Genomic DNA, 23,026 nt, shown 5'->3' with positions numbered 1-23,026 from the left:
GGTTAGGGAGCAGGGGAAGGTGGGGGTAGATGTGGTGTGAAGAGGCCGGATACTCTTCGCACAGAAAAGCACAACCAGAGAGTGAACCGGAGCAGACGCCTCAGACTCGAGCAAGTCTCTTAGTGTCACACTCTGTGGGCAGACATTGGGACCAAGGAGACAAACAGAACAAGGAGGAAACCTTTTTACAAACGCAGGAACATTTGAAAAGCACTATCAAATATTTTTAAGAAGTACTTTGTTTTACCAAAGTGTGAAAATTTTCTGAAGCCAGTGACTTCAGAATCTTTACGTCATTGAAAAGTTTACACCTCGGCCTACTGGGGAGTGTGTGAAACAATCCCCTGCCTTCTTTCGGCTATTAAAAGGAACCATAGTTCAGCTCTTCGTAGCATCGCCCTCCATCTCTTCGATGTGCACTTTCGTTTCCAAGTTCTTGGATCTGAAAAACAAACAAGGTGCCTTTGTTTTCATTCATCCTCTCACTGGCCAGGTCAACATTTAATGCCCATTCCTAATTGCCCTTTAGAAGGTGGTGGTGAGCTGCCTTCTTGAACCGCTGCAGTCCATGTGGTGTAGGTGCACCCACAATGCTGTTAGGGAGAGAGTTCCAGGATTTTGCCCCAGCGACATTGAAGGAACGGCCGTGGTGAGTGACTCGGAGGGGAACCTCCAGGTGGTGGGGTTCCCAGGTATCTGCTGCCCTTGTCCTTCTACATGGCAGAGGTCATGGGTTTGGAAGGTGCTGTCCAAGGAGCCTTGGTGAGTTACTACAGTGCACCGGTTAGATGGTACACACGGCTGCCACTGTGTCAGTGATGGGCGGAGGGAATGCTGAAGTTGATGGATGGGATGCTGATCAGACGGGGCTGCTTTGTCCTGGATGGTGTCGAGTGTATTGAGCGTTGTTGGAGCTGCACTCATCCAGGCAAGTGGAGAGTGTTCCAGCACACTCCATGGTGGACGGAATGAACGCTTAAGATGAAATGTCTAAATATTTGCGACACAGAAATACCTTTTCTTTAAGGGACTTACTCTCATACAGCACTTGAGCACATCATTCCAGAGCATCTCAAAGTGTTGTGCCATAGTGAATTTCCCTAAAGTGCGGTGACTGTTAAGAAGTTGCTCACAGTGAGTTAACTCAAATAGGAATGAGGTGTGTGGCCAGTTCAGCTGTCCTGCTGCCTTGGGATTGTCCACTTGAATATAAATACTGGGATGTTGAGATGTGAACAGGCCGGATTCTAGCCCAGTGCATACATTGATGTTGCTTCAAAGTCCTGGGACTCGGCATCCAGCAGGGCTGTGGATAAACCTTCGGAACATGGACGCAGTGCACAGGGGCCCCTCGCCCTGTCTGCCACCTTCTCAAGAATTACCAGGCTGGCTATTGACGGCCACGTCACTGAGAAATGAAAAATGACAACTGTCTTGCCCGATTTATCAACATTGTGGTTTTAAAAGCCCGTGATGAAGAGAAACTGAAACTCAGAAAGAAAGTTAAGAAACCAAGGCATTTAATCTTTCGACATTTAAAACAAAAAACCGGGCAGTAAATGATGAATTTACACATTGGACAATAAATATCAAAATGACAGGTGAATCGGTAAGATATCCGCTGTAATAAAATGTCCCGAGGTGCTGCGCTGGGGCAGGAGGGGTGGGCGGGGGGGGGGGGGGGGGGGGGGGGGGGGGCTACATTCTCTGAAGTTTGGAACAATATGAGGTGATCTCAATGAAGCAGATGGGATTCTGAGAGGGTTTGACACAGTCGATGCCAAGGAGATGCTTCCCCTGTGGAACTAGGAGGCATCGTCTCACGTTAAATGCCGCCCTGAGATGAGGATAACTGTCTTCAGTTAGAGGATCGTGCTTGAAATTCTCCACCCCAGGGGGCTCTGGGTGCACAGCCGTTGAATGTACACGAGGCTGAGATCGATCGATCTATCTTTCGGAGGAATTATCCGACACGGGGACTGGGGACTGAGATGGGAAAGGGGAGCTGAGAGCAGCTGAGGTCAGAGCAGACTCGAGGGGCAAGGTCTGCCTGCCCTGCTGCTTTTCCTTATGGTTTCATGATGGGCACCAGGCAGGAGTCAAGAATATTCAGGGGAGTGAACTGTGCCTGCAGTTGCAGAGGTGGCAGGGACCCGGGTTCAATTCAAGCCTCGGGTGACTGTGTGAAGTTAGCACTTTCACCCCGTGTCTACGTGGGTTTCCTCCGGGTGCTCCGGTTTCCTCCCACAGTTCAAACGTGCAGGTTAGGTGGATTGGCCAGGCTAAATTGCCCCTTAATGTCCAAGGTGCAGGTTAGGTGGGGTTACGGTGATACTGGAGATAGGCTGGCGGAGTGGGCCTAAGCAGGGTGCTCTTTCGGAGGGTCGGTGCAGGCTCGATGGGCCGAATGGCCTCCTTCTGCGCTGTGGAGATTCTATGGAGGGGGGGCTTTTGAGCTGTGGAGAGACAGCGACAAAACAATGGAAACTCCAGAGTGGAAGGAAACAAAAGTTGAAATCCGCCATCATACCTGGCTTCACATCGCTACTTGAGAGGAGAGGCAAACATTTTGGAGGAATGGTGCTCAAACTGGGACCCGTGGACCCCTGGGTGTCTAGCAAGCTTTTCCAGAGACTCTTCAAAGTAGTGGGTAATCAGGACTAATAATTGCCCACTACACAGAGTACGTCAGCAGCACAAAAATAATCATAAAAGGGCCACTGCGCATGCTGGCTCTCAACAAAATCAATTTAGCAAGTCCCGCACCTCTGACCTTTCCCCATAGGAGCGAAGGTTCCATGGTTACTATTCCATTAGAAAAGGGGTAATTCCACAACAATAAAATAGTTTGGGAAGTACTGTGAAGTCACTTTTAAATATTGATGCAAAATTATGAATAGGATTAACAAAGTGGGATGCATTTGCCAGATCAACAAAGCAAGCTGCACTCTAAGGTGTAGTACCAGATTTCCGTCAATGGGTGGCAGCATTTTGCAAGTTTGGGTGTTCGATGGACAATTACAAAGAGCAGCACTGCCACCTACTGTTCACAAATGGCTCCGGCAAAAACTTGCCTGGAAACTGGTGTTTAATTTCCCAACAAATCAGTCGCTCCCAAGAATGAGTTTTTCTCCGCTCTGCGCTTGAAGCAGCTGAATTAAGATAGCATAAGATTCCAGCTGTTTTTCCGGAGCCTTGCTTAGGTGGCCGTTCTCTTCACTGGTGAATTTAGGCATGGCGTGTTGGAAAAAGGTGGGCTGGGGTGAGTGGAGGGGGTTGGCGGCTGAAGGAAATTGCTCCAGAAAGGGGGGGGGGGGGGGGTCACTAGATGGTGACCGGGAGCAGGAACCTGAGCTGATGTTCCCCCTTTTAATCACTTGACCGTAAGACCATAAGCTGGAGGGCCAGAAGTAGGCCATTAAGCCCATCAAGTCTGCTACGCCATTCAATGAGATCTTGACTGATCTGATATGATAATCCTTGACTCCACTTTCCCGTCTTACCCCCATAACCCTTGATTCCCTCACTGATTAAAAATCTGTCTATCTCAGCCTTGAACAAACTCTAACAACCCAGACTCTACAGCTCTCTGCGGTAAAGAATTCCACAGATTCACTCCCCTCTGAGAGAATAAATTCCTCCTAATTTCTGTCTTAAAAGGACGACCCCTTACTCTGAGATTATGCACTCTGGTCTTAGACTCTCCCACAAGGGGCACCTCTCAGCATCGACCCTGTCAAATCCCCCACAGAAAGCTACATGTCTCAATAATCTTGGATTCTTCTAAACTCCAATGAGTACTCTAGCCCTAGAGAACCGACGTCTGGGCTATTATCAACTTGCTTGGGTGTGGGGAAAGGATATATTGTTTTTTTATGGCTCCATTTTACACGAGGAAGCAGTCCCAATGTTCGAGTTTTGAGGGAAGATGCAAATTTGGTGAAAGTTTTACAACTATTCGAGTTTTGTTTAAAAATAAACCTTGCGCTGTGGTTTACAAAGCAGAGTATGATTATGATCTCTCTCTCTCTGTCTCACAGATACCAGTGCTCCTCAAATTCCCGCCTCTTGCGCATCCTGGATTTTATTTGCTCCAGTAACGGTGGCCGTGTCCCTTTGTGACACTCCTCAAATCCCAAGACTCTGACCCAGCATTTTGGTGACCCATCGTAATATTCCCTCACGCTGATTAATAACGGGCCACTTCGAAGATGCGACATACTGACCTCGACCGCTTGAAGGAGAAGTTGGTTTTCCGCTTGTCACCTTTGACCTTGCCGCGATTCCTGACCCCCTCTTGCTGGTCCATCAGCAGCAGCAGAGCTGCCTGGTTGACCCTGGTTGCGGGCGCTATGGAGATGTCTCTGACCGCGCGGAACTGGCCACAGTTGTTCAAGTGCTCGTTCTCCAATCGAAAGAAGTTCCAGACAAATCGCCTGTGGAAGGAGGTTTGTAAAGTGACAAAAAAAAATGTAAATCAGCAACCACGCTTTGCACAAGCCCAGCAAAGAGCCTCCGGACACACGGGCCACACTTTATCTGCACTTAACGAATTGCTCCTCCACTGCTAACCCTTGCCACTCCTGACTCTAAATCATTGTTGGTTACTTATCGTGTCCCCATTATTCCCGGCCAGAATCATAGATCATAGAATTTACAGTGCAGAAGGAGGCCATTCGGCCCATCGAGTCTGCACCGGCTCTTGGAAAGAGCACCCTACCCAAGGTCAACACCTCCATCCTATCCCCATAACCCAGTAACCCCTCCTAACCTAAGGGCAATTTATCATGGCCAATCCACCTAACCCTGCACATCTTTGGGCTTGTGGGAGGAAACCGGAGCACCCGGAGGAAACCCACGCAGACACAGGGAGAACGTGCAGACTCTGCACAGTGACCCAGGCCGGGAATCAAACCTGGGACCCTGGAGCTGTGAAGCAACTGTGCTAACCACTATGCTACCGCGTTGCCTATGGAGATAGTTTAATCGTTCCAATGTCAATCAGACCTGGAGCACTCACCGCTCTTAATGACTGGCATTCATTTTAAGCAGAGAATTGGTGTATTTGTAACTATCGCAATGTAACTTTCCGGAGACATCACCTGATTCTGGCTGCAACTCTGCTCATCAGCTCCGATTGCTGTCGTTTGTAGCGATTCTGTTTCTAATTTGTGGAATATCTAAGTGACCTCTGCTGTAGAGTGGACTGTGCCCTGAGCCCCACCGTGCCTCCAACCCATTTACTGACACTCTGTCAACCGTCACAAGAATAAGAATAGGAAGTGCTGGAAATACTCAGCAGGAAATACTCAGGCATCGTCTGTGGGAGAGAGAAACACAGGGCTTTTTTTTTCTATTTAAAAATAAATTTAGAGTACCCAATTCATTTTTTTATAATTAAGGGGCAATTTAACATGGCCAATCCACCTAGCCTGCACATCTTTTGGGTTGTGGGGGTGAACAGACGGACAGTGACCCAGAGCCGGGATCGAACCTGGGACCTCAGTCCCGTGAGGCTGCAGAGCTAACCACTGCGCCGCCGTGCTGCCAGAAACACAGAGCTAACGTTTCAGGCTGGTGAACTCTCATCGCAGCTCAGAGGTCACAAGGCTGAAGCTTTGTAATAATAATAACAATCTTTATTATCACAAGTAAGCTTACATTAACACAGCAATGAGGTTACTGTGAAAAGCCCCTAGTCGCCACATTCCGGCGCCTGTTCGGGTACGCAGAGGGAGAATTCAGGATGTCCAAATTACCTAACAAGCACGTCTTTCGGGACTTCTGGGAGGAAACCGGAGCACCCGGAGGAAACCCACGCAGACGCGGGGAGAACGTGCAGACTCCATACAGACAGTGAACTAAGCCAGGAATTGAACCTGGGATCCTGGAGCTCCCAGATTTCCTGATCTGCAGATTGCTATCAAATCGGGAATTCCTCCGTTCCCCCTGCCCCCCCCACCCCCCCCCCCCCCCCCCCACAGGCCCCCCACTCCCCAACGTGACACCCCTGCACCTTTCTATCAGGGTTGAACAAGCTCAAATTCTGCAGAAATGTGTAGCACAAACTCACAGTGTCCCGCAGGGAACTCTGCCAGAGCTGAGTAGAGTTGGGGGATTGCTTGATGGCTGTGGGGCAAGTTTAAACGTCCAGTTTGAATGTTAGTCAATGGATGAGTGGTGAGTAAGTAGGCGCAGGAGGTAGGTAGGTAGGTAGGTAAGTGGGTGGGGGGTGAGTGTACGAGGGGGTGGGCAGGTAAGTAAGTGAGTAGGGGTGAAGTCGGGTGAGGTGGGTGAGTGGATGGTCAGGTAGCCAAGTTAATGTGGGGTTAGTGAAGTTGGGTCATGGGGTAGTTGCATCAGGCGGCTAGTTGAGCGATCTGGGAAAATTTGGGTTGGAGTGGTTAGTTGGAGTGGTTAGCTGGAGTGGTTAGCTGGAGTGGTTAGTTGGGCCTGGTTTGGCCGGAGGGAGGGGGGGTAGTCAGTTTGGGAGGGTAGTTGTCTGAGATTGGGGTTTAGTTGGGAAGGTCGGAGGGGTGATTGGGGGTGGGCGGGGGGCTGTTGTAGGTAACCATTCAGCTAAGTACCACAGAACTGACCCAAGTTCCCGACTCTAACTCAAAGTTGGGGACGTTTGTGCAGCGTCCTGAGGGGCGGATGGAATGACCATCGGAAATCAAAACTTACCCAACGCATGTCAGGACATCTACAGGGTCCCGATCTCAAACATGGGTCCAGTCATGATCTGGAGACCGGAAGATTTGGTCCGTTAACTCTGTATCAGATGCTGCTGAGTACCTTCAACTTTTTTTATTTTTATTTCAGAGTCCCAGAGTCTGCAGGTTTTCCACCACTCTGGTGACAGATCCATCCCTTTTCCTTTAAGGTTCTGGGCGCTGAGGCCCCCTCCTGGCTTGGCCAGGAATTGCACTTGCTGAGAATCAGCATGGAGTCAGGTCAGAGGGCTGCTGTGATTGATCATTGCCTCGTTCCACAGTGCAATGCTCCCTCGCTACTGCACTGATGCCGTGGCCTCAATGTCTGGCCCAAAGTCCCTGGGGGCGGAACATCAACCCGCATCATCCTGACTCAGAGAGGGGAGGTTATCACTCGGTGAGCTTCAACTGTGAAAACCCAAATATTATCCTGCACCTCAGTGCCCTCCGAGACTGCCACATCAAAACAGAGACTCAATGCACAGTCTCTCACTTGACCGCAATCTGCCCCAGGACCCAGAAACCCCTCATCACCCCCCCTTCAATAATCCCTTCAATTTCTCCTTACTCCCTTTAAGAACCACAAACTTTGACGTGATCTCCCCATTATTTCTTCATTTTCCCCTCCTGCTGTATTTTGTAAACCTTGCCACTGCCCTGCGCAATGGAACTCGGACCTTCGCCCAGGTTTCTCACAGAGTAGGAAAAGAAAACAATTAAATAGGAGCAGGAGTTCCTGGGAGCATGCTGGCACAGTGGTTAGCACTGCAACCGCTCAGCGCCAGGGACCCAGGTTCAATTCCAGCTTTGGGTGACTGTGTGGAGTTTGCACGTTCTCCCAGTGTCTGCGTGGGTTTCCACTCCTCCATGTGCTCCAGTTTCCTCCCACAGTCCAAAGATGTGTAGGTTAGGTTGATTGGCCATGATAGATTACCCCTTAGTGTCCAAAAGGGTTATTTGGGATAGGATGGGGTGTGTGGGCCACGGTAGGGTCCTCTTTTAGAGGGCCGGTGCAGACTTGATGGGCTGAATGGCCTTCTTCTGTACTGCAGGGATTCTATGATCCTCGCTTCCTGTTGAGTTGCATCATCGCTCACCTGAAGACCTCCAAGGGAGCCAAGGTTGTTGAGATAATTTGCGCCATGGTGGATTGCTTATTCTGAACGAATAAGATATTGAGGGCCCAGGCAACACGCAGTATCACATCCTGAAATATGGCACAGTAATAGTAGACCTATAGGGTAGAGAGAGAGTGTCAATGTCAGGACCAATCATCAACGAGGAAATGACTGATAACAACACCGGTTCTATAAAAATGAAGGGCATTTGTTCCCATTTGATCATCCTTCCAGATTGCTAACCTTATTATATTGCACAAAGATAAAAGCAAATTAGTGCGGATGGTGGAATCTGAAACAGAAACAGAAAGTGCTGGACATCGCAGCCGGTCTGACAGTATCTGAGGAGAGAAAAGGGAGCTAACGTCTCGAGTCTGGATGACCTGAAGCTTTTGTCAAAGCTTTGACCGAGAATTATCCAGACTCGAAGCGTTAGCTCCCTTCTCTCTCCACAGATGCTGTCAGACCGGCTGGGATGTCCAGCACTTTCTATTTTTGTGTGTCATTATATTGCACATTTGGCCCAGTGGGTCCATGCTGGTATTTATGCCTTATGCCAGCCTCCTCCTACCCAGCTTCAGCCCTTGCCAGCAATGCATCTTTCCATCCCCATCTCTCTCATGTACTGACCTAGCTCCCCCTGGTACGATAGCCTGTCGGTGATGTTTCTGTATTATTAAGCCAGGGGCCTGGATGGATAGATTTGGAGACATGGTGGAGGGGAGAGGGTATTTTCCAGCATCGCCATTGGCTGAAATCGTCACAGGCCGGCCCGGAACATCAGGAGAGCTGATGAATTTTCGATGCTCTCCAAATGTTCCTGTCCCGCCCACGATATGTCCGCCGGTGTTGGGAACTGAAAGCCCCGCCCACGATGATATGTCCGCCGGTGTTGGGAACTGAAAGCCCCGCCCACGGTTTCAAGCCTCACCGTGACAGCTGGGAAATTTAAATTCTGTTAATTAAAACTAAAATAAAAAACCTGCAATAAACGTCTACAGTGACCGTGAAACTGCGTGGTTTGTCACACGACCATGAAAGCACAACAGCGCCTATACTTCCTCAGGAAACTAAGGAAATTTGGCATGTCCACGCTGACTCTTACCAACTTTTACAGCTGCACCACAGAAAGCATCCTATCGGGCTGCATCACAGCCTGGGTATGGCAACTGCTCGGCCAAAGATTGTAAGAAACTTCAGAGAGTCGTGAATACAGCCCAGTCCACCACACGCACCTATCTACCATCCATGAACTCCATCTACACCTCCCGCTGCCTGGGGAAAGCGGGCAGCATGATCAAAGACCCCTCCCACCCGGCTTACTCACTCTTCCGACTTCTTCCATTGGGCAGGAGATACAGAAGTCTGAGAACACACACTAACAGATTCGAAAACAGCTTCTTCCCCGCTGTTACCAGACTCCTAAACGACCCTCTTATGAACTAATCTGATCTCTTTACACATCTTCTCTACTGAGTATTACTACACTCCTGGATGCTTCACCTGATGCCTGTGTCTATGTATTTACATTGTGTATTTTATGTTTGCCCTATTATGTATTTTCTTTTCATGTATGGAATGATCTTTCTAAACTGTACACAGGCTTGGAGGGTTCATAATGTGTCAGTAATCTGAACGACGTTAGTTGTTGCTTCACCCTGGCACTCCCCACGCCCATTCTTGGAGCCTGTTCAGCAATGCGTGCAGTAGGCCAAGGGTGGTTGTTAGGCCAGGAATAAATTTACCATAGTAGTTTATGAGACCTAAGAACGACTGTAACTCTGTCCCGTTTTCCTCAGTGGGGGCTTGGCTAATCGCCCACATCTTCTCCTCTAATGGGTGTAGTCCATCCCGATCCACACCACACCCCAGGTATGTAACTTCCTTGGCGTAGAAAACACATTGTACCCCTCTTAAAGCGGGCACCCATCTCAAAAAAACGGCAGCGGACTTCCTCCAGGTTGCTCAGTTGCTCCCTTTCTGTGGGTCCGTTGACCAGGGCATCGCCCAAGTAGACCGCCACACGTGGAAACCCTCTCAGTATGTTTTCTATAACGCACTGAAAAATTACGCAAGCCAATGGCATTCCGAACGACAGTCTCATGTATTCAGACAGGCCCCTGTGGGTTACGTAACGCCTGGAATCAGCCAGCCCAGCGGGAGGGGTTGTAGCCAATCACAGCCCAGCAGACTCGGTCCAGGGTCTGGCACTGCTATTAATTGAAGCCTAATGGATTGCTGCCCATAGGTTACCGGGGTCATTGTCGTGCCTGCTATGGGCTGGCTGGGGGTTCCCCCATATAGGTCCCGCCATGTCCCATAAACCCAACTGTTGAACTCCAGCCCTGATTCTCTCGAAGGTCTGCCTCCCAATTACTGAAACCTCTAACCCCGTGTCCAACTCCCTCTCTAACTTGTGGCCATTCAACTTGACGGTAATCCTGATGTGGGCAACTCATGGCGCGGCATGCAATCCAATTGCATACACGCCTCATCATCAGGTTGTTCTCCAGCAATTGCAGCGAAGTGTCCCGGCTGCTTGTAGCAGCCCTTGACCAACGGGCCTGGACCCGGAGGTGCTCGGGCCAGGGCGAGGTTCCGGCAGTCCCAGTCCCAGGGATGGCTGCGTGCCTGAATTGAGGGGAGGGGAGCGTCCTACGCTGTTGACCTCTATCCCTGACAACCCCTGGAGTTCCTGGACTCCCTTTTCTCTGCTCTGCTGTGAGAGGGAGATCTCAATGACCTTTTTTAGATCCAGCAATGGACAGCTCGGCCTGCAATTTCCAGTGTGTCGCCATACTGTTTACTCCACATAAAAGGCAGTCCCATAGCATCTCGGGTAGGGATGGTCTATTGAAGCAAACTGCCCATTTCCACAATCGTGCCAAAAACCTGGGAACAGACTCCCCTACCTGGGCCCTACCTGGGCCGGCTTTTAAAGTTCTGAGTTAGCTACCCTCCCCCCCTCAGCGGAGTAGCTCCTGTTCCATGAGGATAATGGGGGATTAATCAGGTCATCCCTGTGCGTCTTGTGGTGGGGGGGATAACAATTAGCAAATGTAGGCGGCTGAATTTACGATGAAAGAAGTTGACACAAGTGTGGCGATGGCAACTGGAAATGAGGTTATGGTAGGCCGGACGTTCACCCTGATGTGAGATTTTTAACTTGTTAAAAGTAAATACAACGGGTGATTTATAAACAAGAATCCCACAATTACAAAATTGTTATGGTGCAAAAGGAGGCCATTCGGCCCATTGTGTCTGCACCAGCTCTCTGAATGAGCATCGTGACTTAGTGCCGTTCCCCTGCCTTTTCTCCAATCCCTGCGCATTGTCTCTATTTGAATGCCCCTTGAACGTGCCTCCATCACACTTTCTGGCAGAGCCCTGTAGATCCCTACCCCCCCCCTGCATGAAAAGGCTTTTTCCCGTGTCATATTGTTCTGTGGGATGTGACATTCAGCTTTCCAGCGGACTCCGCTGTTAGTTGGTTACTGTGAATGTGTTTTGAGTTCGACCTGCACTTACTTTATTTTGATACACTGTCTCCTCTCTCAGGTATTTATGCTCTTTGGTCTTCTTGTCTAAAAGCCCCCAGTCCATCTTCAGGTCCCAGCCGATGGTGAAAATGGTGCTGACACAGGACGTCACAGCCCACAGGTAAAAGTAAACCTTCACGCCAATCGTCAGCTGCGGGCGTTCTGTGGTAGACAGAGAGAGAGAGAGAGAGCACATCGCAGGTGCTCGAGTGTTACAATTCATTCAGCTTCACCTGGGCAACATGCCACATTGGCCAGTCGAGTCTCCCTAACATTAGTGTGTGATCGAATCTTGAGGGGTGTGGGCAGTAGGGGGTGTGGGGAGGACTGTGAATGAACATTGGAATTCTGCAACAAGGCGTAACTGTGGTGATGAAAGTGTGAGTAAACGTTTCCAGTTTCTTTCATGGCATATTTCTTTGTCAGACACCATTGACGAGGGAAAAATGTTCGAGGTCTTATCAACATTCTGAATAGATCTAGCTTGATGTTTACCAGGCAACTTGAGGGACCCGCTGCTCTGCACTAACACTAGTTGCTGACATTTGGATGATGGTCAGGGAGTTGGTGATGGGGCGAGGTGGTGGATGCTGGGTGGGGGCAATTAGTGGTCCTCGGGGACAGTAACGTGAAACAGGGCAGGCGCAGGTTTCTGTATCGGTCTGATCTGAGCCACGCAGAGCGGTGAGATGTCAAGGGGAGAATTGATGTTATTCCCCTAGTGGACAGGAAAGGAATGGAAAATGAAGATGTGGGGAATGTCCTCGATAGCTGAAGACACGGCTACAATTCCAGGAGTGATTGGAACTGGCGATGCACAGGTTGTAAAGATATTTTTCAAATGCTCCCCCACCCCTCAAGTGCATTTGTAACACATCGTCCTTATTGTAACACATCATCATCCTCATTGTAACACATCATCATCCTCATTGTAACACATCATCACCCTCATTGTAACACATCATAGACTCGATGGGCCATGTGGCCTAATTCTGCTCCTATGTCTTATGGTCTTATCATCCTCATTGTTACACATCATCAGCATCCTCATTGTAACACATCATCCTCATTGTAAGACATCATCATCCTCATTGTAACACATCATCCTCATTGTAACACATCATCCTCATTGTAACACATCATCATCCTCATTGTAACACATCATCCTCATTGTAACACATCATCCTCATAGTAACACATCATCATCCTCATTGTAACACATCATCATCCTCATTGTAACACATCATCATCCTCATTGTAACACATCCTCATTGTAACACATCATCTTCATTGTAACACATCATCCTCATTGTAACACATTCTCATCCTCATTGTAACACATCATCCTCATAGTAACACATCATCATCCTCATTGTAACACATCATCATCCTCATTGTAACACATCATCATCCTCATTGTAACACATCCTCATTGTAACACATCATCTTCATTGTAACACATCATCCTCATTGTAACACATTCTCATCCTCATTGTAACACATCATCCTCATTGTAACACATCATCATCCTCATTGTAACACACCATCATCCTCATTGTAACACATCCTCATTGTAACACACCATCATCCTCATTGTAACACATCCTCATTGTAACACACCATCATCCTCATTGTAACACACCATCATCCTCATTGTAACACATCCTCATTGTAACACACCATCATCCTCATTGTAACACATCCTCATTGTAACACACCATCATCCTCATTGTAACACATCCTCATTGTAACACACCATCATCCTCATTGTAACACACCATCATCCTCATTGTAACACATCCTCATTGTAACACACCATCATCCTCATTGTAACACATCTTCATTGTAACACATCATCCTCATTGTAACACATCATCCTCATTGTAACACATCATCATCCTCATTGTAACACATCATCATCCTCATTGTAACACATCATCATCCTCATTGTAACACATCATCATCCTCATTGTAACACATCCTCATTGTAACACATCATCCTCACTGTAACACATCATCATCCTCATTGTAACACATCATCATCCTCATTGTAACACATCCTCATTGTAACACATCATCTTCATTGTAACACATCATCCTCATTGTAACACATCATCTTCATTGTAACACATCATCCTCATTGTAACACATCATCATCCTCATTGTAACACATCATCATCCTCATTGTAACACATCATCATCCTCATTGTAACACATCCTCATTGTAACACATCATCTTCATTGTAACACATCATCCTCATTGTAACACATCATCTTCATTGTAACACATCATCCTCATTGTAACACATCATCATCCTCATTGTAACATATCATCATCTTCATTGTAACACATCATCCTCATTGTAACACATCATCCTCATTGTAACACATCATCATCCTCATTGTCACACATCATCATCTTCATTGTAACACATCATCCTCATTGTAACACATCATCATCCTCATTGTAACATATCATCATCTTCATTGTAACACATCATCCTCATTGTAACACATCATCATCCTCATTGTACCACATCATCATCCTCATTGTAACACATCATCATCCTCATTGTCACACATCATCATCTTCATTGTAACACATCATCCTCACTGGAACACATCATCATCCTCATTGTAACACATCATCCTCATTGTAACACATCATCATCCTCATTGTACCACATCATCATCCTCATTGTAACACATCATCATCCTCATTGTCACACATCATCATCTTCATTGTAACACATCATCCTCACTGGAACACATCATCATCCTCATTGTAACACATCATCCTCACTGGAACACATCATCATCCTCATTGTAACACATCATCATCCTCATTGTAACACATCATCCTCCTCATTGTAACACATCCTCATTGTAACACATCATCATCCTCATTGTAACACATCATCATCCTCATTGTAACACATCATCATCCTCATTGTAACACATCCTCATTGTAACACATCATCATCCTCATTGTAACACATCATCATCCTCATTGTAACACATCATCATCCTCATTGTAACACATCCTCATTGTAACACATCATCTTCATTGTAACACATCATCATCCTCATTGTAACACATCATCATCCTCATTGTAACACATCATCATCCTCATTGTAACACATCCTCATTGTAACACATCATCTTCATTGTAACACATCATCATCCTCATTGTAACACATCATCATCCTCATTGTCACACATCATCATCTTCATTGTAACACACCATCATCCTCATTGTAACACATCCTCATTGTAACACACCATCATCCTCATTGTAACACATCCTCATTGTAACACACCATCATCCTCATTGTAACACACCATCATCCTCATTGTAACACATCCTCATTGTAACACACCATCATCCTCATTGTAACACATCTTCATTGTAACACATCATCCTCATTGTAACACATCATCCTCATTGTAACACATCATCATCCTCATTGTAACACATCATCATCCTCATTGTAACACATCATCATCCTCATTGTAACACATCATCATCCTCATTGTAACACATCCTCATTGTAACACATCATCCTCACTGTAACACATCATCATCCTCATTGTAACACATCATCATCCTCATTGTAACACATCCTCATTGTAACACATCATCTTCATTGTAACACATCATCCTCATTGTAACACATCATCTTCATTGTAACACATCATCCTCATTGTAACACATCATCATCCTCATTGTAACACATCATCATCCTCATTGTAACACATCATCATCCTCATTGTAACACATCCTCATTGTAACACATCATCTTCATTGTAACACATCATCCTCATTGTAACACATCATCTTCATTGTAACACATCATCCTCATTGTAACACATCATCATCCTCATTGTAACATATCATCATCTTCATTGTAACACATCATCCTCATTGTAACACATCATCCTCATTGTAACACATCATCATCCTCATTGTCACACATCATCATCTTCATTGTAACACATCATCCTCATTGTAACACATCATCATCCTCATTGTAACATATCATCATCTTCATTGTAACACATCATCCTCATTGTAACACATCATCATCCTCATTGTACCACATCATCATCCTCATTGTAACACATCATCATCCTCATTGTCACACATCATCATCTTCATTGTAACACATCATCCTCACTGGAACACATCATCATCCTCATTGTAACACATCATCCTCATTGTAACACATCATCATCCTCATTGTACCACATCATCATCCTCATTGTAACACATCATCATCCTCATTGTCACACATCATCATCTTCATTGTAACACATCATCCTCACTGGAACACATCATCATCCTCATTGTAACACATCATCCTCACTGGAACACATCATCATCCTCATTGTAACACATCATCATCCTCATTGTAACACATCATCCTCCTCAGTGTAACACATCCTCATTGTAACACATCATCATCCTCATTGTAACACATCATCATCCTCATTGTAACACATCATCATCCTCATTGTAACACATCCTCATTGTAACACATCATCATCCTCATTGTAACACATCATCATCCTCATTGTAACACATCATCATCCTCATTGTAACACATCCTCATTGTAACACATCATCTTCATTGTAACACATCATCATCCTCATTGTAACACATCATCATCCTCATTGTAACACATCATCATCCTCATTGTAACACATCCTCATTGTAACACATCATCTTCATTGTAACACATCATCATCCTCATTGTAACACATCATCATCCTCATTGTCACACATCATCATCTTCATTGTAACACATCATCATCCTCATTGTAACACATCATCCTCCTCATTGTAACACATCATCCTCACTGGAACACATCATCATCCTCATTGTAACACATCATCCTCCTCATTGTAACACATCATCCTCACTGGAACACATCATCATCCTCATTGTAACACATCATCATCCTCATTGTAACATCATCATCCTCATTGTAACACATCATCATCTTCATTGTAACACATCCTCATTGTAACACATCATCATCCTCATTGTAGCATCCTCATCCTCATTGTAACACATCATCATCCTCATTGTAACACATCATCCTCATTGTAACACATTATCATCCTCATTGTAACACATCATCATCCTCATTGTAACACATCATCATCCTCATTGTAACACATCCTCATTGTAACACATCATCTTCATTGTAACACATCATCCTCATTGTAACACATCATCTTCATTGTAACACATCATCCTCATTGTAACACATCATTATCCTCATTGTAACACATCATCGTCCTCATTGTCACACATCATCATCTTCATTGTAACACATCATCCTCCTCATTGTAACACATCATCCTCCTCATTGTAACACATCATCCTCACTGGAACACATCATCATCCTCATTGTAACACATCATCATCCTCATTGTAACACATCCTCATTGTAACACATCATCTTCATTGTAACACATCATCCTCATTGTAACACATCATCTTCATTGTAACACATCATCCTCATTGTAACACATCATCATCCTCATTGTAACACATCATTGTCCTCATTGTCACACATCATCATCTTCATTGTAACACATCATCCTCCTCATTGTAACACATCATCCTCCTCATTGTAACACATCATCCTCACTGGAACACATCATCATCCTCATTGTAACACATCATCATCCTCATTGTAACATCATCATCCTCATTTTAGCATCCTCATCCTCATTGTAACACATCATCATCTTCATTGTAACACATCCTCATTGTAACACATCATCTTCCTCATTGTAACACATCATCATCCTCATTGTAACACATCATCATCCTCATTGTAACACATCATCCTCACTGTAACACATCATCATCCTCATTGTAGCATCCTCATCCTCATTGTAACACATCATCATCCTCATTGTAACACATCATCATCCTCATTGTAGCACATCATCATCCTCATTGTAACACATCATCATCCTCATTGTAACACATCATCCTCACTGTAACACATCATCATCCTCATTGTAGCATCCTCATCCTCATTGTAACACATCCTCATCTTCAATGTAACACATCATCATCCTCATTGTAACACATCATCCGCATTGTAACACATCATCCTCACTGTAACACATCATCATCCTCATTGTAGCATCCTCATCCTCATTGTAACACATCCTCATCTTCAATGTAACACATCATCATCCTCATTGTAACACATCATCATCCTCATTGTAACACATCATCATCCTCATTGTAACACATCATCCTCCTCATTGTAATATCATCATCCTCATTGTAACACATCATCATCCTTGTTGTAACGCATCATCCTCCTCATTGTAATATCATCATCCTCATTGTAACACATCATCATCCCCATTGTAGCACTTCATCATCCTCATTGTAAATCATAAATTATCTGACTTAGTGCTTTATGTTGGTTATCCTCTCAATGGAGACCACTAGCTCTTGTTATAATCAGGCCACTCTAATAACTGACCACCCACATTATAGTTTTGATGTGCATTGATTTGAGGTCGGCTTCAGAAAGGGTAGTCTCAGGATTCAAAGGGATTTTTATTGATTATTAAAAATATATGCATGTAGTTTCAGAATCAGAGGGTGCAGAAATTCTCTGATGTTAGAGAACCATTGCGCGAGCTATGCCTGTGTGGAGTTTACTGTTCACTAGACCTGAACTGAGCAGTCTTGTAGTGCAATGGGTGGCATCTCCGCCTCTCAGACAGAAGCTGCAGGTTAGTGTCCCTTCCCCAGGACCTGATGGCTAAGGAAGGTGCATTCATAATGTGGCCAAATAGATTGTGTGCCAACCTGCAAAATCCTTCCAACTGGGCAATGGCTGGTGGTGAGACCAAGAGAGACTCCTGGTCAACCATGCTTGATGTGGAGTGGCACCCCTCAAGCCAATAGCATCCGGCGACAGACTAGTGACCTGTTCCTGGAATGACTAGCTATGGAAACAGACACAAGTCTGCCTCATTGGGCCATTAAGTACGAGAAGAGAAAGAAAAGAAATCTGAGCTGACAGCGTCTCCCATATTCTGATGGTTAACTCAGTCAGCTGAGCGAAGATGCAGTGAAAACTCTTTCTCTGTGTAACCTAATTTCTCTGGGTAGGTAGACAAGAGATTTAACTTGCCTTTTTCGGTTGTGTACAGAGCTGCAAAGGTCACCATGATGAAAACTGTGGAGTATTTTCCTGCGTTTGCCAAATGTGGGAATGCATTCCTGCTGTCCCTGTATCGACGGAGACATTGAGCGAATCGGATCCAGGGCGGGATACACTGGATGATGCAGGCCACTCCATAGGAGTAACCATTACCCCCAAATTTTTCTGTGGCAGACAAAAGGCATAAATGTTAGAATAAAGTGAATGAAATGTCATACAGAGGATTGATTCTCAATAAATAAACTTGAATACATGAGTGAAGAAGGGGCTCAATACGCATGAGTAATGACTGAAAGCTAATTGTCTTTACTAATGTACATCAGCAGACATCAGATGCTTAACTGAACTAAACTCTTTCTCTCCTCTTCTGGAAATTCAGAACTTTCTGAGTTGGGGCCTAATATTTATTTGTGTATAAAACAGAGGACTAGGAAACTTGGTTTTGCACTGGGAAGAAACCTTTAGGCAGGAGATAATCACAGTGCCATATAAACGCAGAGAAAGAAATCATGAAGAACCATTTGACACTCTTACAAAAAAGTTGACCAATTTCCGTTGTGGGGCGAGACATATGGTTGTAGGGATACTTGACAATTACTTAATTTTTTTTCAGGGAATGAGGGAAAACCGGCTCCCCAATGCGGACCCACCATCGGAAGGTTTTTTTTTGCATCTGTGGGACCCGAGACGTTACTTGCCCCACAGAGATGGAGACTGGTTTGCATCATCAAAGACCATCGCATGGGCCATTTTACAGTGCTGGTGGCATTTTGCTGGCACTGCCTCTCCTGGTGCTGCTGCTGAGGATTCGGAGCTGGTGGTGCTGTCACTGAGCCAGCCCCACAGACAACCTGCTCGCCAGGCCCACAGAAGGCCAATTAGGAGGCTGCCTGCGGTAAAATTGCCGACCCTGTCTCGCTGCTGGCAAGTGTGAGCTTGGGCCCGATGTCGGGAATCCCATTCACCTTGCAGCATTCAGCCCAGTGTCACCCAGAGACCACTGAAACACAGCTTATAGTCTGAGCAACACTGAGATCTTGGCTGGTAAGTTGCAGGTAATATTTGGACCCGTACCTTTCAGGAAGTGACCATTTTGTTTTTTTAAATTTAGAGTACCCAATTTGCTGGTTTAACACAGGGCTAAATCGCTGGCTTTGAAAGCAGACCAAGGCAGGCCAGCAGCACAGTTCAATTCCCGCACCAGCCTCCCCGAACAGGCCCCAGAATGTGGCGACTAGGGGCTTTTCACAGTAACTTCATTTGAAACCTACTTGTGACAATAAGCGATTTTCAATCATTTCATTTTATTTCTTTTTTTCCAATTTAGTGTGGCCAATCCACCTACCCTGCACATCTTTGGGTTGTGGGGCGAAACCCATGCAGACGCGGCAAGAATGTGCAAACTCCACATGGACAGTGACCCGGGTCCTCAGCGCCGTGAGGCTGCAGTGCTAACCACTGCACCACCATGCCGCCCTGGAGGTGACCATTTCCAACAGGAAATGATCCAATTATCTGATCTTCAGAAGAGGCTCCATTGCTTGAGACTCTACCATCAAGATCTCAGGGTCATCACTGACTCGAATCTTAACCGAGATTGCCATATCATCAACGTGGCTGTAAACCATGCAGTGAGGTGGGTCACCTCCTGACCACCACCCCCCCCCCCCCCCTCCCCCCCTCAGAGCCCCACCATAATCCATTAGGCCCAGGCTGGGGGTGTCACGGCACACTGGCCACCCCACTGGGTGGGAGCACTTACAACAACACTCAAAAAACTCAACACCATTCAGGACGTAGCATTCTGCTTGGTCAGCGCTCCTGCCACCAGACTCTGGATCCAATCACTTTGCCAAAGAGCACTATCTATGGGAGACACTGAAGCAAGTGGTCAATGGTTCCTCACCTGTGGCCAGAGAAGTAAAGTCAAGAGAACGTCATTGTCTCCAAATGTGGACTGCAGTGCCTCAAGAAGGCAGCTCACCACCACCTTCTCAAGGACAGTTAGGGATGGGCCATAAATGTTGACATGGCCAACGACGTCCACGAAAGAATAAAAACAATTCTCCGCTTCAAGCACCATCGTGGCTTGTGCCTATATCAGCTGGTTCCCCTTACCACCGCTGTCTCATAATCCTAGAACTTCCCATCTGCCTCCACAGTGGGAGCACCTTCATCTCAAAGACTGCAGTGAACCATAAAATAGTTTCCCACCACCCTCTCAAGGAAAACCAGGAATGGGCAATGAATGCCCGCGTTGCCAATTGCGTCAGTCCAGTGAGCAAATAGAAAATGTGCAGACCAAAACCCACCAGGCAGTGCGCAATGCCAATCATTTCACTTCTATGTACTTCTAGTATTTGATGCACACAGAGCTTTGTTCCGACGCACGGTTATATTATCGCTGACGATAAGTTATTTTGAAAATTGTGTTCCACCTGCTGGGGGGCTGAGGAGGCCCTGGTTGTTTTCCCAGTTCACTTCAAAGGCGTAGAAGCAGATCATGGACCAGAGGTCAAGGAAGACGGTTCCCATGCTGTTGAATTGATCCGCCAGCCAGAACTCAGCAAAGCTGACCTCGTGGAAGGGAGCAGTCACCGACCGACACTGTTCAGAGGGAATCGAAGACAGCGAATTAGCCGTATCACCAAACCTTGCAGTGCAGAAACATCGGCCCACTTTGCCTAGGGTAACTCTTTCAATGGTTTTATCAAATGAGGCGCTCACTGCCTCGCTCGCTCTTTCTCCACAGCCCTGTGAACATTTCCCCAATTAAGTATTTATCCGATTCCTCTTTGAAAGTTTGGATCGGGCCTGGTTGAGCCTCCCTTTCAGCCAGTTTGCTTCATCATCATAACAACTCGCAGCATTAAAAGAAATTCTCGACTCCTCCTCGGATCTTTTGCAAGTTAACATGAAAGTGCGCCATCTAGTGATTAGAGTCCAGGGCACGCCCAGGACTGATGGTACTCATCTGGAGAAGCTGAAACTAGGGCCCAAAATGTTCACAGTTAAAGCCTCACATTAGGTGCATTTGCCTCTAGACCTGACACCTTCAACATGACCATTCCAGTGCTCAGCACTCTCCATTAGGATGATGATACTGAAAGTAAGAGTTTCCAATTGGTACAGTCCGTTCCCTTTATAAATCCATTGATTGCTGAAAGCCTTTTGTTTATGGTGGGAGAGGTTAGGGCAGGGAGTGGGGGGCTATACCATCCTGTGATGCTATGCTATTCCTTGGTACGAATGGCAACAGGCATACGCCTACTAACCCTCTACAGCTACTATGGGCACCACACATGGTCAATGGACAAGCATCGTGCCAGGAATTTCTCTTAACCTCCAGTGAGAGAGGGTGGGGGGGGGGGGGGGGGGGGGGGGGGGGTGCGGTGAGTGTAACCTCCACACGGACATTGAGCCGGCTGCATGGATTCTCACTATTCCCTAAAGATTAGGTTATCAGGGAGTTTGAGAACCGAGAGTTACAGAAACGGGATTCCTCCCCCCATTCAGAGGGATTCACAGCTGGAAAATGGGACCTTTATTCCCATCCGTGTACTGTTCCTCCTGCCGAATCGCAGAAGCGTTACCGCACAGGGAAAGGCCATTCGGCCCACCATATCTGCGTCGGCTCTCGGAATGAGCAATTCACCTTGTTCCATTCCCCGGCCTCCTCCCCGTTAACCCTGTACATTCGTTCTTTCCAGGTAAGTCCCTTTTGAATGTTTCATTTGAACCTGCCTCCACCACATGCCCAGGCAGCGGATTCCAAACCCTAATGGCTTAAAATCTCCTGGCTACAAGCCAATCGCGAACGGGAACAGTTTCTCCCTATCTTCTCTGTCCGGACTTCTCAGGATTTTAAATATCTCTCGCAAATCTCCTCTCAGCCTTCTTTTCTTTGGGATACCCGGAGGCGATGAAAGGCGTTACGTAAATGCAAGGTATTTCTTCCTCTGCAGAGTACTTACCAGGACCTTCAATAGCCAGAACCGGGATTTGTAGTAGAAGGTCTTTGTGGGGTTGAGAAGCAGCAAAAAAAAGAATCCGTACAGGGCCAAGGGATTGACTGGCATTGGGGTGTGAATGTAAGTACTGAAAAGGCAAGCGAGGAGGCTCAAACACCAGAGGACCCCAAGGAAACCTGCCAACTGGAAGAGAAAGATGCCCGTGAGAAACTCCCAAATGTTTGGACCTGTCTCATACAGGATCGACTGACACATTGCCCACACTGTCATAAATCATGAATAAAGTATACACTTTTACATTCTTTCTTGGGCATGAGTGGCAACGCCAGCATTTAGTGCCCATCCTGAGAAGGTGGTGGTGGCTGGCCGGATGTGACCCTCTGAAAGAGCACCCTACCTATGCCCACTTCCCCTCCCTATCCCCGTAACCTCCACCTAACCTGCATATCTTTGGACACTAAGGGGCAATTT

At 46.4% G+C, this 23,026-nt stretch overlaps 1 protein-coding gene across 1 annotated transcript in view; it reads right to left on the bottom strand.

Moving 5' to 3' along the window:
- Positions 1-263: 263 nt before the first annotated feature.
- LOC119955655 (xenotropic and polytropic retrovirus receptor 1 homolog) overlaps positions 264-23,026 on the bottom strand; it is a 109,757-nt gene continuing 86,994 nt past the window's right edge. Inside the window, exons 9-15 of the mRNA XM_038782085.1 lie at positions 22,559-22,738; positions 21,023-21,191; positions 18,555-18,749; positions 11,363-11,535; positions 7,814-7,950; positions 4,227-4,436; positions 264-442 (exon numbers count right to left, since the gene is read on the bottom strand). Coding sequence (XP_038638013.1) covers positions 379-442; positions 4,227-4,436; positions 7,814-7,950; positions 11,363-11,535; positions 18,555-18,749; positions 21,023-21,191; positions 22,559-22,738 — 1,128 coding nt within the window. The 3' untranslated portion in view covers positions 264-378. The remainder of the gene's footprint in view (positions 443-4,226; positions 4,437-7,813; positions 7,951-11,362; positions 11,536-18,554; positions 18,750-21,022; positions 21,192-22,558; positions 22,739-23,026) is intronic.

Source organism: Scyliorhinus canicula, chromosome 21 (genome assembly GCF_902713615.1).
Source record: "Scyliorhinus canicula chromosome 21, sScyCan1.1, whole genome shotgun sequence".
Lineage (NCBI taxonomy): Eukaryota > Metazoa > Chordata > Chondrichthyes > Carcharhiniformes > Scyliorhinidae > Scyliorhinus > Scyliorhinus canicula.
Note: the sequence above shows the minus strand (reverse complement) of the source record. Positions and strands in the feature narration are given on the sequence as shown.